Consider the following 20659-nt stretch of genomic DNA (forward strand, 5'->3'; position numbering starts at 1 on the left):
TACACTTTCTGAACCCTTATAACACATGTATTTGAGTGTTTGGTGAAAACTTTACCTTACAATAACAAACAACTTGATATTCTGAAGCGTTTGTACTTATATCATTTTAACCTACTTATGCATTGTGGTGGGTCCTTCAAAGGTTTTCCTTAATGTTACTCGCGCGGTGGCATGTAAACATTGTTGTTCAAAAACTTATCTTCCTGGCAAAGCTACTAAGATAAGGTTAATATATTTTTTGTCCTCTAAATCGCTAATGTTCTTTTATCTATCCCGCTGGTATTGTTAACAAACGGTTTATTACTGCTTACGTTAGGCCAAAAAATAACTTTTAGTTTCTCAGTTATTTTGTTTAGATGGAGTGAGAACACTAGTTGTTTATATCTGCGTATGTTTAATCCTATTTAATATTATGACAAAAACATTGTTTTTACACAATTTATTGTACAAAGGACTCATTTTCAGTACAACTGTAGTTTCCCACATGCATTTAAAATTATAATGATGGCTAATATTTGAGTTTACTTCACATACAGCCTTAATTAGTGTTTAGTTCAACATCCAACTAGTTTTTTTCCAAACTATAATGTTTTACTGCTTTTGACCACTACACGTTTGCTAAACCAATATCGGTGTATTTTCACCTTGATATATTATATATACTTTGTATAATTCTTAATAAAATGTCTGTTCTGTTCTGTTCTTAACGTACATGTGTGCAATTTAGAATTGGGTCAACAGTTTCATTTCATATTTCTATATCAGTCCTGAATAGTTTTAAAGTTTGTTGATAACATGTTTGTAGAAACATAAAAATTGAAACATTGTCTTTTCTTAAAATACATGGATGATACAATTGCGAACATATCAAATTACAAAATCTGGTTTCAACGATAACACCAATACCTTATAATACAAACTGATAATTAGAAGAGTTATTAGCACAATACACAAAGACACGAAAAGGCAGGCAGACACTAACCCTCAGCTGCTTTACGAGCTAGTCATTTGTGTGTGGCTGTGTTTCACATTTTCCTTGATCACTGTAAAGACTGGTATGATCATCCATGGACATAGATTCATCACTTTTCACATAAACCGTTGTAAACCTTCCTAACAGTTCAACAGCTTTGTGTAATTTATTAATAACATCATATTCGACCTTATCAAAGGCTCCAGTTTTAGAAAACCCATGTTTGCCCCTGCTTTACTGACTTTGCCTGTAACACAAATATACGCAAAGGAAATCACAATCAGTCGGAATACTTCTACAGACTTTCAAACGCATTGTGTCTTTCGATCAAATCTCTAACTGAACGCTTAAAATATGTATTTTCTTTTTTCCAGCTCATGATTTGTGTTCTTTGATCTATATCATGGCGACGCTCACAAAACAGCTAATAAAACAAAAAAGTTTGTAAATAAAAGATAAAAAGATCAAATTGAAAGAAAAAAATGCGGCGGTGCATGAGATTATGAGAACTATTTGTCTGGTCTTACGATCACAAAATTAATCAAAATGTAATAACCAACGTCACATATTTCTGTGAAACACATCATTTTAAATTCCGAGGTTATCATTATCAAGACGTTGAGTGGTCAGAAATAAGACATGCAGGAACCTGCATTTGTTCATGGATGAGCCTTCACATGATGTCTTAGACATGGTGCTCCTAGATGTTGTATATATTAAATGAATAAAGCTGAATATCTTGTCTGCGACATACGAAAACTTAAATACGTTGTCTGCGACAAGCATTAGCCTAAATATGTTGAATACAGTGCATGATCCGTAAAGACATGTGTGGCCATAACTCTGTTGTATAAGAAATGCAGATGGGTGAATGTGTTGTCTAAGACATCCATGTTTCTGGAGTTGTTGTCTTAGACATCCAAGCTCCTGGATATGTTGCCTAAGACAGGCATGTTCCTGGATATGTTGTCTAAGACATGGATGTTCCTGATATGTTGTCTAAGACAACCACGTCCCTGAATATGATGCTGATGACGGAAGTTGATGACGTTGTGGAAGACTCCTTCGGGCGACGGATGCGGACAACGATGCGGACATTGGATGCAAACAGCGTGCAAATGCAATATCAGCTTTTTTGCATATGCAATATCGGCTTAAAGTCAAATATTGTATAAAAATAATATTTTATAGTACAATATACAGAAACTATGCCACTAGATCACCATGCCAATTGATTGTCAAATTAGTGTAACGTTCGGATTTTATAGTCTAGAAGTAAGGCTAAATACAAAACAAACCAAATGTATTGCCATTTATTAAATGTACTCTATTTGGAAATTTGAAAGCACTAGTAGCAGACGTCCGGTCATGAACATCGAAAAACAGACTCGCTTGTGTCTGCATTAATGGCCTCATGAAAATATTTTTTCATTATATATTAAGATCTTAGGTAAGATGTCATTAGATGAAAAAATGTTATGCAACAAATTTAGATTTTTTTAAAGGGAATCTTTGACGGGATTTACCATATCCTTTTCGAATTCACAACACCTTTTGTAAATTAACAACTCATAAAACATTACTTTTATTACATGACACATGAGTCGCAAAATGAAGATTTTATTTATTGTTCTGCGAATAGTTTGATGCGAATAAGTAGGCCGAAATAAAGTTAATATTATTATATAAGAAACTACGCTATGGCTGTACTTGACGTATGTAGTGTTGTTATACAATAGAAACAGGCAAAGTGATTGGCCGGAAACAAACCATTATAAGATAGGCTTTCGTTTAAATCCGTTAAAATATGTCATGTTTATTATTGTACAACATATGTTACATCGAGCCAATGCCTATGCTGAATAAAATATGTTTAAACAATTATATACGTATAAACTGGTTTCGTTTTTATCAGTTCTACATACCCAAATAACGAGGCGTAATATCCTTAACACAAGTCCATTTTTATAAAGGTTAACTTAAACAATCATTCAAAAACATCACAGAGAATCATTTACACAACAACCGGTCTCCTTTTTTGACACTCAAATATATAATCACTATCCAAATCACAATCCTTACTCCAGTAACAAACGTCCAGTTCCCTGTCTAAGACTTTATTCAAAACAACGCAAGTGTACTTCCCTTTCGTGCCCACAAAAGGTTGGATCCCCATTGTCCCTACAATCATGTAATGAATGTTCTTGGCCATCACAGTCTTTCCTCATCATCATCTGCCCCGTATTCTGACCAAAGGGAGTATTAGGCAGGGCCAGCCCTTTGGCGAACCCCGCGTTCAGGGTTCTACACGCGACTGTCTCTTCGTCTGTGTCAGCAGTTGAGTTATCTATAGTATTAAAGTTATAATCACACACTGTTCCCCATTCTCCATTCACGTTAACCTCAAGCCGACCCTGAACACCGTTTGTGACGTATAGTGTGGCATTGGCAAGTCTTGCTCTGGCGCTGGGCACGTAGAAATACTTAACTAATGGTGAATCAGCGTCGCCCGATCCGGTATAACTGTAATACAGGTTTTTTCCAATAAACCCATGGTCCATTGTAGTAACTTCATATATCATATTTAACTTCATGTTATCGCTATTCGTGACTAAGAGAATATCATCAAGTCGAGAATGAAGTAGCTGTATTTCCTGTAATTGGGCAATTGTTAAATTGTTGAGTTCGGTCTGATATGTTTTCAGTTCTAAGACATTTCCTATCAGATGGTTTCCAGTGTCGTTGATAGTTTTGACAACATCTTTAGATATCTTCTTAACTGTTTCTCTGAAGTCCTCTTTAACAGAAAAAGCCACAGTTTGAATTTCTTGTTTCATGTTATTGACAGAAATTGCTTGTGTCCTGTTCAACGCTTCTATAGTAGTAATGACATCTGTTATGATGGTTTTTGATACTTTCCTTAACGTTTCCGATGTTTCATGAAGAGAGCGAGATTCCTTAGCCAAGATTACCTTTTCGATCATAAAGGCGCGTTTAATTCTGTTCAACGTCATTTCAAACATCTTATCGTTAGAGTTAATCTTACTATTTTCAAATTGGTGTTCAAGATCTGCAATTACCTTCGTTTGATTTGATAAAGTCTCTGCTAAACTATCCAGTTTAGTCTCAAACTTGTTTGTGAGTTCTGTAAATCTCTAAAAGGGAAAATGTGTGTTTATCAGAGGAAAATAAAACAAATGTGAACACGTGTTTGAAATTTCAAAGATTTTCGTTATTTGCTGTATTTAACTGTATGTGGTGGTGGCATATTGCGTGTGATCATAAATGCTGTGCAGTTATATAGTTCAAATTTAAAATGAAGACATTCACATTTTGCACACGTGTTATTTACTGACGTATTCCAAATAATGATCCAATATTACTGCAAACTTAACATGCTGCATAAACAGTTAAGACATGTATAAAGGAGCTGTCCCTCAAATTGTTTTGATTATTTCTTGTACATATGTTTGGACTTTATTCTTCCAATCTTTATCTGATACATTACATCTTAATTAAAACATATTAAAGCAAGGTAATGTCGAACGCTTAGAAAAGTTCTATGGAAACACTAGTTAGTAAATAATAAACTTATGTATTATACCATTTGTAGTTCCATGTTAACGTATGATTCATCGTGGTGTTCGTCTAGACGGGGAACACTGTGTTTGTTATCAAGTCGATCAAATATCTGCTCTATTTTTTTGTCCGTCTCAGCTAACTTTGTCTTCATCAGTAACATGTCCTGAATTAGAAAAGTCCACATAACGAAGAACATAAGTTAAGGGTTTCCTTACAGCAAAGATGGATTTGTACGATAAAACGAAAGGTTTAATGGATCAATGACTAGCAAGAATATAACATATGTATCCTGTCATGTAGATTATTTTGAGAGTGAAGCAATTAGTAAAACATAACATTTTAGCAAGCATTGGCCGCTTAACGCTCAAATGTTGAAATGTTATGAATGGACTAAGGTGCTAACATATCCTTCTAGTATACAAAATTGAATGTCTCTTGGCCCGAAGAGACATCCAATTTTGTATACTAGAATAGAGGCTACGTCACTATTTTTCAATGGTTGATTGCAAATTATACTTTTAAGATCAAAATCCACTGTTGCATTATGTTAAAGATAATAATATTTTACCACTACCACATCATTGCTACTCAATTAAATATAAACACTTTCTCACGTGCATAATGAAGGTCTGCATTCCAGAAATGATATTTTCCAAATGCTCCAACTTCTTTTCAACATTTGAACCATTCCCCTCGCATAACATATACACATGAAATAGCAGCGTCACGTACAGGAAAAGTCGTACCATCTTTCCTCGGTATTGGAGCAGTTCTACCTGAAATTACATATGAACCGTTTCATGTTAAGACAGTTCATATGATCTGTTGTATGTTGAGACAGTACATATGAACCGTTCCATGTTGAGACAGTACATATGAACCGTTCCATGTTGAGACAGTACATATGAACCGTTCTATGTTGAGACAGTACATATGAACCGTTCCATGTTGAGACAGTACATATGAACCGTTCTATGTTGAGACAGTACATATGAACCGTTCCATGTTGAGACAGTACATATGAACCGTTCTATGTTGAGACAGTACATATGAACCGTTCCATGTTGAGACAGTTCATATGAACCGTTCTATGTTGAGACAGTACATATGAACCGTTCCATGTTGAGACAGTACATATGAACCGTTCCATGTTGAGACAGTACATATGAACCGTTCTATGTTGAGACAGTTCATATGAACCGTTCCATGTTGAGACAGTTCATATGAACCGTTCCATGTTGAGACAGTTCATATGAACAGTTCTATGTTGAGACAGTTCATATGAACCGTTCTATGTTGAGACAGTACATATGAACCGTTCCATGTTGAGACAGTTCATATGAACCGTTCTATGTTGAGACAATACATATGAACCGTTCCATGTTGAGACAGTACATATGAACCGTTCTATGTTGAGACAGTACATATGAACCGTTCCATGTTGAGACAGTTCATATGAACCGTTCTATGTTGAGACAGTACATATGAACCGTTCCATGTTGAGACAGTACATATGAACCGTTCCATGTTGAGAGAGTACATATGAACCGTTCCATGTTGAGACAGTACATATGAACTTTTCCATGTTGAGATAGTACATATGAACCGTTCCATGTTGAGATAGTACATATAAACCGTTCCATGTTGAGACAGTACATATGACCGTTCTATGTTGAGACAGTACATATGAACCGTTCCATGTTGAGACAGTACATATGAACCGTTCTATGTTGAGACAGTACATAAGAACCGTTCCATGTTGAGACAGTACATATGAACTTTTCCATGTTGAGATAGCACATATGAACCGTTCCATGTTGAGACAGTACATATGAACCGTTCCATGTTGAGACAGTACATATGAACCGTTCTATGTTGAGACAGTACATATGAACCGTTCCATGTTGAGACAGTACATATAAACCGTTCCATGTTGAGATAGTACATATGAACCGTTCCATGTTGAGATAGTACATATGAACCGTTCCATGTTGAGACAGTACATATGAACTTTTCCATGTTGAGATAGTACATATGAACCGTTCCATGTTGAGACAGTACATATGAACCGTTCCATGTTGAGACAGTACATATGAACCGTTCTATGTTGAGACAGTACATATGAACCGTTCCATGTTGAGACAGTACATATAAACCGTTCCATGTTGAGATAGTACATATGAACCGTTCCATGTTGAGACAGTACATATGAACCGTTCCATGTTGAGAGAGTACATATGAACCGTTCCATGTTGAGACAGTACATATAAACCGTTCCATGTTGAGATAGTACATATGAACCGTTCCATGTTGAGACAGTACATATGAACCCTTCCATGTTGAGACAGTACATATGAACCGTTCCATGTTGAGACAGTACATATTAACCGTTCCATGTTGAGACAGTACATATAAACCGTTCTATGTTGAGACAGTACATATGAACCGTTCTATGTTGAGACAGTACATATGAACCCTTCCATGTTGAGACAGTACATATGAACCGCTCCATGTTGAGACAGTACATATGAACCCTTCCATGTTGAGACAGTACATATGAACTGTTCCATGTTGAGACATTACATATGAACCGTTCTATGTTGAGACAGTACATATGAACCGTTCCATGTTGAGACAGTACATATGAACCGCTCCATGTTGAGACAGTACATATGAACCCTTCCATGTTGAGACAGTACATATGAACTGTTCCATGTTGAGACATTACATATGAACCGTTCCATGTTGAGACAGTACAAATGAACCCTTCCATGTTGAGACAGTACATATAAACCCTTCCATGTTGAGATAGTACATATGAACCGTTCCATGTTGAGACAGTACATATAAACCGTTCTATGTTGAGACAGTACATATGAACCGTTCCATGTTGAGACAGTACATATAAACCGTTCCATGTTGAGACAGTACATATAAACCCTTCCATGTTGAGACAGTATATATGAACCGTTCCATGTTGAGACAGTACATATGAACTTTTCCATGTTGAGACAGTACATATGAACTGCTCCATGTTCAGACAGTTCATACGAACCGTTCAATGTTGAGACAGTACATATCAACTGTTGCATGTTGAGACAGTACATATAAACCCTTCCATGTTGAGAGAGTACATATGAACTTTTCCATGTTGAGACAGTATATATGAACCGTTCCATGTTGAGACAGTACATATGAACCGTTCCATGTTGAGACAGTACATATGAACCGTTCCATGTTGAGACAGTACATATGAACCATACCATGTTGAGACAGTCCATACGAACCGTTTCATGTTGAGACAGTACATATGAACCGTTTCATGTTGAGACAGTACATATGAACCGTTCCATGTTAAGACAGTCCATACGAACCGTTTCATGTTGAGACAGTACATATGAACCATACCATGTTGAGACAGTACATACGAACCGTTTCATGTTGAGAGAGTACATATGAACCGTTCTTTGTTGAGACAGTACATATGAACCGTTCAATGTTGAGACAGTACATATGAACCGTTCTTTGTTGAGACAGTACATATGAACCGTTCCATGTTGAGACAGTACATATGAACCGTTCCATGTTGAGGCAGTACATATGAACCGTTCTTTGTTGAGACAGTACATATGAACCGGTCAATGTTGAGACAGTACATATGAACCGTTCAATGTTGAGACAGTACATATGAACCGTTCAATGTTGAGACAGTACATATGAACAATTCCATGTTGAGACAGTACATATGAAACGTTTCATGTTGAGACAGTACATATGAACCGTTCCATGTTGAGACAGTCCATACGAACCGTTCCATGTTGAGACAGTACATATGAACCGTTCTATGTTCAGACAGTACATATGAACTGCTCCATGCTGAGACAGTTCATCTGTACCTCTCCATGTTAAGACAGTTCATATGAACCGCTCCATGTTGAGACTGTACATATGAACCGTTCCATGTTGAGACAGTACATATGAACCGTTCCATGTTGAGACAGTACAGATGAACCGTTCCATGTTCAGACAGTACATATGAACTGCTCCATGTTGAGACAGTTCATCTGTACCTCTCCATGTTAAGACAATAAATATAAACCGCTCCATGTTGAGACAGTAGATATAAACCGTTCCATGTTGAGACAGTACATATGAACACTTTTATGTTGAGACAGTACATATGAAGCTTTCCATGTTGAGACAGTACATATGAACACTTACATGTTGAGACAGTACATATGAACTGTTCCATGTTGAGACAGTACACATGAACCGTTCCATGTTGAGACAGTACACATGAACCGTTCCATGTTGAGACAGTACATATGAACCGTTCCATGTTGAGACAGTACATATGAACCGTTCCATGTTGAGAGAGTACATATTAACTGTTCCATGTTGAGACAGTACATATGAACCGCTCCATGTTGAGACAGTTCATATGAACCGTTCCATGTTGAGACAGTTCATATGAACCGTTCCATGTTGAGACAGTACATATGAACCATTCCATGTTGAGACAGTACATTTGAACCGTTCCATGTTGAGACAGTACATATGAACCGTTCCATCTTGAGACAGTACATATGAACCGTTCCATGTTGAGACAGTACATATGAACCGTTCTTTATTGAGACAGTACATTTGAACCGTCCATGTTGAGACAGTACATATGAACCGTTCCATCTTGACACAGTACATATGAACCGTTCCATGTTGAGACAGTACATATGAACCGTTCCATCTTGAGACTGTACATATGAACCGTTTCATGTTGAGACAGTACATGTGAACCGCTCCATGTTGAGACAGTACATATGAACCGTTCCGTGTTGAGACAGTACATATGACCCATTCCGTGTTGAGACAGTACATATGGACCGTTCTTTGTTGAGACAGTACATGTGAACTGTTCCATGTTGAGACAGTACATATGAACCGTTCCATGTTGAGACAGTACATATGAACCGTTCCATGTTGAGACAGTACATATGAACCGTTCCATGTTGAGACAGTACATATGAACCGTTCCATGTTGAGACAGTACATATGAACCGCTCCATGTTGAGACAGTCCATACGAACCGTTCCATGTTGAGACAGTACATATGAACCGTTCTATGTTGAGACAGTATATATGAACCGTTCAATGTTAAAACAGTCCATACTAATCGTTCCATGTTAAGACAGTACATATGAACCATTCCATGTTGAACCTGTACATATGAACCGTTCCATGTTGAAACTGTACATATGAACTGTTCCATGTTGAGAGAGTCCATACGAACCGTTCCATGTTCAGACAGTACATATGAACCGTTAAATGTGGAGACAGTCCATATGAACCGTTCCATGTTGAAACTGTACATATGAACTGTTCAATGGTGAGACAGTACATATGAACCGTTCCATGTTGAGAAAGTACATATGACCCGTTCCATTTTGAGACAGTACATATGAACCGCTACATGTTATGACAGTACATATGAACCGTTCCATGTTGAGACAGTACATATGAACCCTTCCATGTTGAGACAGTACATATGAACCGTTCCATGTTGAAACTGTACATATGAACTGTTCCATGTTGAGAGAGTCCATACGAACCGTTCCATGTTCAGACAGTACATATGAACCGTTAAATGTGGAGACAGTACATATGAACCGTTCCATGTTGAAACTGTACATATGAACTGTTCAATGGTGAGACAGTACATATGAACCGTTCCATGTTGAGAAAGTACATATGACCCGTTCCATTTTGAGACAGTACATATGAACCGTTCCATGTTGAGATAGTACATATGAACCGTTCCATGTTGAGACAGTACATATGAACCGTTCGATGTTGAGACAGTACATATAAACCCTTCCATGTTGAGACAGTTCATATGAACCGTTCCATGTTGAGACAGTACATATGAACCCTTCCATGTTGAGACAGTACATATGAACCGTTCCATGTTGAGACAGTACATATGAACCGTTCTATGTTGAGACAGTACATATGAACCGTTCCATGTTGAGACAGTACATATGAACCGTTCCATGTTGAGACAGTACATATGAACCGTTCTATGTTGAGACAGTACATATGAACCGTTCCATGTTGAGACAGTACATATGAACCGCTCCATGTTGAGACAGTACATATGAACCCTTCCATGTTGAGACAGTACATATGAACTGTTCCATGTTGAGACATTACATATGAACCGTTCCATGTTGAGACAGTACAAATGAACCGTTCCATGTTGAGACAGTACATATAAACCCTTCCATGTTGAGATAGTACATATGAACCGTTCCATGTTGAGACAGTACATATAAACCGTTCTATGTTGAGACAGTACATATGAACCGTTCCATGTTGAGACAGTACATATAAACCGTTCCATGTTGAGACAGTACATATAAACCCTTCCATGTTGAGACAGTATATATGAACCGTTCCATGTTGAGACAGTACATATGAACTTTTCCATGTTGAGACAGTACATATGAACTGCTCCATGTTCAGACAGTTCATACGAACCGTTCAATGTTGAGACAGTACATATCAACTGTTGCATGTTGAGACAGTACATATAAACCCTTCCATGTTGAGACAGTACATATGAACTTTTCCATGTTGAGACAGTATATATGAACCGTTCCATGTTGAGACAGTACATATGAACCGTTCCATGTTGAGACAGTACATATGAACCGTTCCATGTTGAGACAGTACATATGAACCATACCATGTTGAGACAGTCCATACGAACCGTTTCATGTTGAGACAGTACATATGAACCGTTTCATGTTGAGACAATACATATGAACCGTTCCATGTTAAGACAGTCCATACGAACCGTTTCATGTTGAGACAGTACATATGAACCATACCATGTTGAGACAGTCCATACGAACCGTTTCATGTTGAGAGAGTACATATGAACCGTTCTTTGTTGAGACAGTACATATGAACCGTTCAATGTTGAGACAGTACATATGAACCGTTCTTTGTTGAGACAGTACATATGAACCGTTCTTTGTTGAGACAGTACATATGAACCGTTCCATGTTGAGGCAGTACATATGAACCGTTCTTTGTTGAGACAGTACATATGAACCGGTCAATGTTGAGACAGTACATATGAACCGTTCAATGTTGAGACAGTACATATGAACCGTTCAATGTTGAGACAGTACATATGAACAATTCCATGTTGAGACAGTACATATGAAACGTTTCATGTTGAGACAGTACATATGAACCGTTCCATGTTGAGACAGTCCATACGAACCGTTCCATGTTGAGACAGTACATATGAACCGTTCTATGTTCAGACAGTACATATGAACTGCTCCATGCTGAGACAGTTCATCTGTACCTCTCCATGTTAAGACAGTTCATATGAACCGCTCCATGTTGAGACTGTACATATGAACCGTTCCATGTTGAGACAGTACATATGAACCGTTCCATGTTGAGACAGTACAGATGAACCGTTCCATGTTCAGACAGTACATATGAACTGCTCCATGTTGAGACAGTTCATCTGTACCTCTCCATGTTAAGACAATAAATATAAACCGCTCCATGTTGAGACAGTAGATATAAACCGTTCCATGTTGAGACAGTACATATGAACACTTTTATGTTGAGACAGTACATATGAAGCTTTCCATGTTGAGACAGTACATATGAACACTTACATGTTGAGACAGTACATATGAACTGTTCCATGTTGAGACAGTACACATGAACCGTTCCATGTTGAGACAGTACACATGAACCGTTCCATGTTGAGACAGTACATATGAACCGTTCCATGTTGAGACAGTACATATGAACCGTTCCATGTTGAGAGAGTACATATGAACTGTTCCATGTTGAGACAGTACATATGAACCGCTCCATGTTGAGACAGTTCATATGATACGTTCCATGTTGAGACAGTTCATATGAACCGTTCCATGTTGAGACAGTACATATGAACCATTCCATGTTGAGACAGTACATTTGAACCGTTCCATGTTGAGACAGTACATATGAACCGTTCCATCTTGAGACAGTACATATGAACCGTTCCATGTTGAGACAGTACATATGAACCGTTCTTTATTGAGACAGTACATTTGAACCGTCCATGTTGAGACAGTACATATGAACCGTTCCATCTTGACACAGTACATATGAACCGTTCCATGTTGAGACAGTACATATGAACCGTTCCATCTTGAGACTGTACATATGAACCGTTTCATGTTGAGACAGTACATGTGAACCGCTCCATGTTGAGACAGTACATATGAACCGTTCCGTGTTGAGACAGTACATATGACCCATTCCGTGTTGAGACAGTACATATGACCCGTTCCATGTTGAGACAGTACATATGAACCGTTCTTTGTTGAGACAGTACATGTGAACTGTTCCATGTTGAGACTGTACATATGAACCGTTCCATGTTGAGACAGTACATATGAACCGTTCCATGTTGAGACAGTACATATGAACCGTTCCATGTTGAGACAGTACATATGAACCGTTCCATGTTGAGAGAGTACATATGAACCGCTCCATGTTGAGACAGTCCATACGAACCGTTCCATGTTGAGACAGTACATATGAACCGTTCTATGTTGAGACAGTATATATGAACCGTTCAATGTTAAAACAGTCCATACTAATCGTTCCATGTTAAGACAGTACATATGAACCATTCCATGTTGAACCTGTACATATGAACCGTTCCATGTTGAAACTGTACATATGAACTGTTCCATGTTGAGAGAGTCCATACGAACCGTTCCATGTTCAGACAGTACATATGAACCGTTAAATGTGGAGACAGTACATATGAACCGTTCCATGTTGAAACTGTACATATGAACTGTTCAATGGTGAGACAGTACATATGAACCGTTCCATGTTGAGAAAGTACATATGACCCGTTCCATTTTGAGACAGTACATATGAACCGCTACATGTTATGACAGTACATATGAACCGTTTCATGTCGAGGCAGTACATATGAACCGTTCCATGTTGAGACAGTACAGATGAACCGTTCTATGTTCAGACAGTACATATGAACTGCTCCATGCTGAGACAGTTCATCTGTACCTCTCCATGTTAAGACAGTTCATATGAACCGCTCCATGTTGAGACTGTACATATGAACCGTTCCATGTTGAGACAGTACATATGAACCGTTCCATGTTGAGACAGTACAGATGAACCGTTCCATGTTCAGACAGTACATATGAACTGCTCCATGTTGAGACAGTTCATCTGTACCTCTCCATGTTAAGACAATAAATATAAACCGCTCCATGTTGAGACAGTAGATATAAACCGTTCCATGTTGAGACAGTACATATGAACACTTATATTTTGAGACAGTACATATGAAGCTTTCCATGTTGAGACAGTACATATGAACACTTACATGTTGAGACAGTACATATGAACTGTTCCATGTTGAGACAGTACACATGAACCGTTCCATGTTGAGACAGTACACATGAAACGTTCCATGTTGAGACAGTACATATGAACCGTTCCATGTTGAGACAGTACATATGAACCGTTCCATGTTGAGAGAGTACATATGAACTGTTCCATGTTGAGACAGTACATATGAACCGCTCCATGTTGAGACAGTTCATATGAACCGTTCCATGTTGAGACAGTTCATATGAACCGTTCCATGTTGAGACAGTACATATGAACCATTCCATGTTGAGACAGTACATTTGAACCGTTCCATGTTGAGACAGTACATATGAACCGTTCCATCTTGAGACAGTACATATGAACCGTTCCATGTTGAGACAGTACATATGAACCGTTCTTTATTGAGACAGTACATTTGAACCGTCCATGTTGAGACAGTACATATGAACCGTTCCATCTTGACACAGTACATATGAACCGTTCCATGTTGAGACAGTACATATGAACCGTTCCATCTTGAGACTGTACATATGAACCGTTTCATGTTGAGACAGTACATGTGAACCGCTCCATGTTGAGACAGTACATATGAACCGTTCCGAGTTGAGACAGTACATATGACCCATTCCGTGTTGAGACAGTACATATGACCCGTTCCATGTTGAGACAGTACATATGAACCGTTCTTTGTTGAGACAGTACATGTGAACTGTTCCATGTTGAGACAGTACATATGAACCGTTCCATGTTGAGACAGTACATATGAACCGTTCCATGTTGAGACAGTACATATGAACCGTTCCATGTTGAGACAGTACATATGAACTGTTCCAAGTTGAGAGAGTACATATGAACCGTTCCATGTTGAGACAGTTCATATGAACCGTTCCATGTTGAGACTGTACATATGAACCGTTCCATGTTGAGACAGAACATATGAGCCGTTCCATGTTGATACGTACATATGAACCGCTATATGTTACGACTGTACATATGAACCGTTCCCTGTTGAGACAGTACATATGAACCGTTCCATGTTGAGACAGTACATATGAACCGTTCCCTGTTGAGAGAGTACATATGAACCGCTCTATGTTGAGACAGTATATATGAACCGTTCCATGTTGAGACTGTACATATGAACCGTTCCATGTTGAGACAGAACATATGAACCGTTCCATGTTGATACGTACATATGAACCGCTATATGTTATGACTGTACATATGAACCGTTCCCTGTTGAGACAGTACATATGAACCGTTCCATGTTGAGACAGTACATATGAACCGTTCCATGTTGAGAGAGTACATATGAACCGCTCCATGTTGAGACAGTACATATGAACCGTTCCGTGTTGAGACAGTACATATGACCCGTTCCGTGTTGAGACAGTACATATGACCCGTTCCATGTTGAGACAGTACATATGAACCGTTCTTTGTTGAGACAGTACATGTGAACTGTTCCATGTTGAGAGAGTACATATGAACCGTTCCATGTTGAGACAGTACATATGAACCGTTCCATGTTGAGACAGTACATATGAACCGTTCCATGTTGAGACAGTACATATGAACTGTTCCAAGTTGAGAGAGTACATATGAACCGTTCCATGTTGAGACAGTTCATATGAACCGTTCCATGTTGAGACTGTACATATGAACCGTTCCTTGTTGAGAAAGAACATATGAGCCGTTCCATGTTGATACGTACATATGAACCGCTATATGTTACGACTGTACATATGAACCGTTCCCTGTTGAGACAGTACATATGAACCGTTCCATGTTGAGACAGTACATATGAACCGTTCCCTGTTGAGAGAGTACATATGAACCGCTCTATGTTGAGACAGTATATATGAACCGTTCCATGTTGAGACTGTACATATGAACCGTTCCATGTTGAGACAGAACATATGAACCGTTCCATGTTGATACGTACATATGAACCGCTATATGTTATGACTCTACATATGAACCGTTCCCTGTTGAGACAGTACATATGAACCGTTCCATGTTGAGACAGTACATATGAACCGTTCCATGTTGAGACTGTACATATGAACCGTTCCATGTTAAGACAGTACATGTGAACCGCTCCATGTTGAGACAGTATATTTGAACCGTTCCGTGTTGAGACAGTACCTATGAACCGTTCCATGTTGAGACAGTACATATGACCCGTTCCATGTTGAGACAGTACATATGACCCGTTCCATGTTGAGACAGTACATATGAACCGTTCCGTGTTGAGACAGTACATATGACCCGTTCCATGTTGAGACAGTACATATGACCCGTTCCATGTTGAGACAGTACATATGACCCGTTCCATGTTGAGACAGTACATATGACCCGTTCCATGTTGAGACAGTACATATGAACCGTTCTTTGTTGAGACAGTACATATGAACCGTTCCATGTTGAGACAGTGCATATGAACCGTTCCATGTTGAGACAGTACATATGAACTGTTCCAAGTTGAGAGAGTACATATGAACCGTTCCATGTTGAGACAGTTCATATGAACCGTTCCATGTTGAGACTGTACATATGAATCGTTCCATGTTGAGACAGAACATATGAACCGTTCCATGTTGATACGTACATATGAACCGCTATATGTTATGACTGTACATATGAACCGTTTCCTGTTGAGACAGTACATATGAACCGTTCCATGTTGAGACAGTACATATGAACAGTTCCCTGTTGAGAGAGTACATATGAACCGCTCTATGTTGAGACAGTACATATGAACCGTTCCATGTTGAGACAGAACATATGAACCGTTCCATGTTGATACGTACATATGAACCGCTATATGTTATGACTGTACATATGAACCGTTCCATGTTAAGACAGACCATATGAACCGTTCCATGTTGAGACAGTACATATGAACCGTTCCATGTTGAGACAGTACTTATGAACCGTTCCATGTTGAGACAGTACATATGAACCGTTCCATGTTGAGACAGTTCATTTCAACTTTTTCATGAAAATCATGAAAAAGTGAGATTATTAAAAAAATACTCTGAACGACTGTTACTAAACTCCATTTTCCACACAAATTATCATTTCTATACATTTACATATTTGCTTTCTAAAGTATGTTTATCGTGACCAGAAAGTATACAATTATTAATAGAATATGTAAAATTATAATACAAAAGTATACAATTATAAAAGAAAGTATATCATTATTGATCTTTACAATTATTGGCAAGAAATCATATAATTATTTGCCAGAGAGTATACAGTTATGTGCAGAAGGTATACAATTTTGAGCCAGAAAGTTTATAATTATTAATAAGAATAATCGGCACTTATAGTGTTAACTATGATCTTAAACTATGATATTAAATCATAATCTAAAAATAGGATCATTAATTATGGTTTTCAATTAGCAAATTTGAACATGAAGTGAAAACTATGTTAACTTTAAAACGTAGACATATTTATAATATACACAACCAACACAGTTGTACAATAAAAAATATAAAAACAAGTATAATTTTAATACAATTAGGAAAATATGAGTATTTGTTATTTACAAGTATTCGAAAAGTTAATTTACCGCGGATTACATATAAATATTCAAATCATGAAATATTACGTTCGGTCTGATTATTAGGAATAAACAACTCAAACATACCTGAACATTTTGAATCGCAAGTTCTCAACCAGGAATTTGATAAACAACAATTCCAATGGAACACGCAGTCCCACCTCCCAATACAAGCTCCCACGATATGATGGTAAAGATAAACAAAGTTCTACAGCAGCAGCGATAATGACTCACTTACCACATTAAATTTAAGCGTTGAACTTTCAAATTAAGTTTAAAAGAAGTATATTTCTGCGTATTTATTTAGAATACAACCTATATTTCAGGCAATGAAGCAGCTCATCGGTTTGTATTAGTCATATCTATATCACGGACAATGTCAACTGGGGTGCGCCCTAAAGCATAGCGGAAAGTCAACTGACCACATTGTGTAACACATTGACCGTGACAACTGAGGTGCGCCCTGATGCACTGCAGATAGTTACCAGACCACAGTGTGTATTACATCGACCGTGACAACTGTGTTTCGCCCTGAACCACTGCGGATAGTCAACGGACCAAATTGTGTATTACATTGACCATGATAACTGAGTTGCGTCCTGAAGAACTGCGAAAAGTCACTGGACCACATTGTGTAATACATTCACCATGACAACTGAGTTGCACCCTGAACCACTGCGGATAATCACCGGACCACATCGTGTATTACATTGACCATGAGAACTGAAGAACTGCGAAAAGACAACTAACCACAGTGGGTATTACATTGACCTTGACAACTGGATTGCGCCCTGAAGCACTGACGATAGTCACCTCACTACATTGTGTACTCGATTGACCATGACAACTGAGTTGCGCCCTGAAGAACTGCCGATAGCCAACTGACCACATTGTGTATCACATTCACCATGACAACTGAGTTGTGCCCTGAAGCACTGCGAATGCCAACTGAACATATTGTGTATCAAATTCAACATGACAACTAAGTTGCGCCCTGAAGAACTGCGGATAGCCAACTGACCACATTGTGTATCACATTGTGTATCACATTCACCATGACAACTGAGTCGCAACCTGAAGCACTACGGATAGCCAACTGACCACATTGTGCATTACGTTATTATATATAAAGAATCCGACAATAAAAAAATATTGACTTGACTTGACCTGTTGACCATGAAAACTGATTTGTGCCCTGAAGAACAGCGGAAAGTCTAAGACCACATTGTGTATCACATTGACCGTTGAGTTGTGCCGTGAAGAACTGTGGATAGTCACCAGCCATAGTGTTTGTACGAAGGACCATGTCAACTGAGTCTCGCCCTGAGGTACTGCGGAAAGTCACCAGACCACATTGTGTATCACATTGACCATGATAACTGAGTTGCGTACTGAAGAACTGCAACAAGTCACCGGAACACATTGTGTATCAAATAAACCATGACAACTGAGTAGCGCTAAGAAAAAATGCGGATAGTCAACTGAACACATTGTGTATCACATTCACCATGACAACTGAGTTGCGCCCTGAAGCACTGCGGATAGCCAACTGAACATATTGTGTATCACATTAACCATAACAACTGGGTTGCGTCCTAAAGCACTGCGGATAGTCACCAGCCCATATTGTTTATACCATTGACCACGGCAGCTGGATTGCACCCTGAAGCACTGCAGATAGTTACCTGACCACAGTGTGTATAACATTGATCATGACAGCTGGATAGCGCCCTGAAGCATTGCGGATAGACAACTGACCACATTGTGTATAACATTCTCCATGACAACTTAGTTGCGCCTTGAAGCATTGTGGATAGTCAACTGATCACATTGTGTATAACATTGACCGTGACAACTGGGTTACGGCTTAAAGCACTGCGAATAGTCATCGGACCACAGTGTGTATAACATTGACCGTGACAACAGGGTTGCGTCCTGAAGCACTGCGGATAGTCAACTAACCACATTGTGTATAACATTCACCATGACAACTGAGTTGCGCCCTGAAGCATTGCGGATGGTCAACTGACCATATTGTGTATTGCATTGACCGTCACTTCTGAGTTGCGCTCTAAAGAACTGTGGATAGTCACCAGCCATATTGTTTGTACGATGGACCATGACAACTGAGTTTCGCCCTGAAGCACTGCGGATAGTCACCGCACCACATTGTGTATTACATTGACCATAATATCTGAGTTGCGCTCTGAAGAACTGCAGAAAGTCACCGGACCACATTGTGTATCACATTCACCATGACAACTGAGTAGCGCCCTGAAGAACTGCGGATAGCCAACTGAACATATTGTGTATCACATTCACCATGACAACTGGGTGCACCCTGAAGAACTGCGGATAGCAAACTTAACACATTGAGTATCACATTGACCCAGATAACTGAGTTGCGCCCTTAAGCACTGCGGATAGTCAACTTGACACATTGTGTATAATTTTGACGGTGACAGCTCTGTTGCGCCCTGATGAACAGCGGATAGTCCATAGACCATATTATATATTATCGTGACCGTGACAACTGATTTGCGCCCTTAAGAACTGCGGATATTCAACTGAACACATCGTGTATAATATTGATCGCTGACAATTGAATTGCGCACGAAGCACTGCGAGTAGTCACCAGACATCAATTGGTCACATTGACCATATCACTTGAATTGTGCCTTAAAGCACCTGACCACATTGTGTATCACATTCACCATGACAACTGAGTTGCGCCCTGAAGCACTCCGGATAGTCACCGGACCACAGTGTGTAAAAATTGACCATGACAACTGAGTTGCGCCCTGAAGAACTTCGGTTATCACTAGACCACATTGTGTATTACATTGACCATGACAAATGAGTTGCGCTTTGAAAAAATGCAGATAGTAAACTGAACATTTTGTATCACATTGACCATGGCAACTGGGTTGCGCCTTGAAGCACTACGGATAGTCAACTGAACATACTGTGTATCACATTGACCATGACAACTGGGTTGCGCTTTGAAAAAATGCAGATAGTAAACTGAACATTGTGTATCACATTGACCATGGCAACTGGGTTGCGCCTTGAAGCACTACGGA

The 20659-nt window shown here is 38.7% G+C and overlaps 1 protein-coding gene across 2 annotated transcripts; it reads right to left on the reverse strand.

The window, feature by feature from the left end:
- Window positions 1-2312: 2312 nt before the first annotated feature.
- On the reverse strand, window positions 2313-17750 carry LOC128222563 (uncharacterized). 2 transcript variants are annotated; one of them, XM_052931641.1, is made up of 5 exons: window positions 17664-17750; window positions 5170-5331; window positions 4578-4718; window positions 4054-4128; window positions 2313-3496 (listed from the first exon to the last, which is right to left on the reverse strand). In XM_052931641.1, the coding sequence occupies exons 2-5, from the start codon at window positions 5302-5304 to the stop codon at window positions 3473-3475; spliced, it is 375 nt and encodes a 124-aa protein (XP_052787601.1). In that variant the 5' UTR covers window positions 5305-5331; window positions 17664-17750; the 3' UTR covers window positions 2313-3472. The 2 variants fall into 2 exon arrangements, with proteins under 2 accessions (XP_052787601.1, XP_052787599.1); XM_052931639.1 differs by having other exon boundaries at window positions 2313-4128.
- Window positions 17751-20659: the final 2909 nt, after the last annotated feature.

Source organism: Mya arenaria, chromosome 16, assembly GCF_026914265.1.
Source record: "Mya arenaria isolate MELC-2E11 chromosome 16, ASM2691426v1".
Taxonomy (NCBI): domain Eukaryota; kingdom Metazoa; phylum Mollusca; class Bivalvia; order Myida; family Myidae; genus Mya; species Mya arenaria.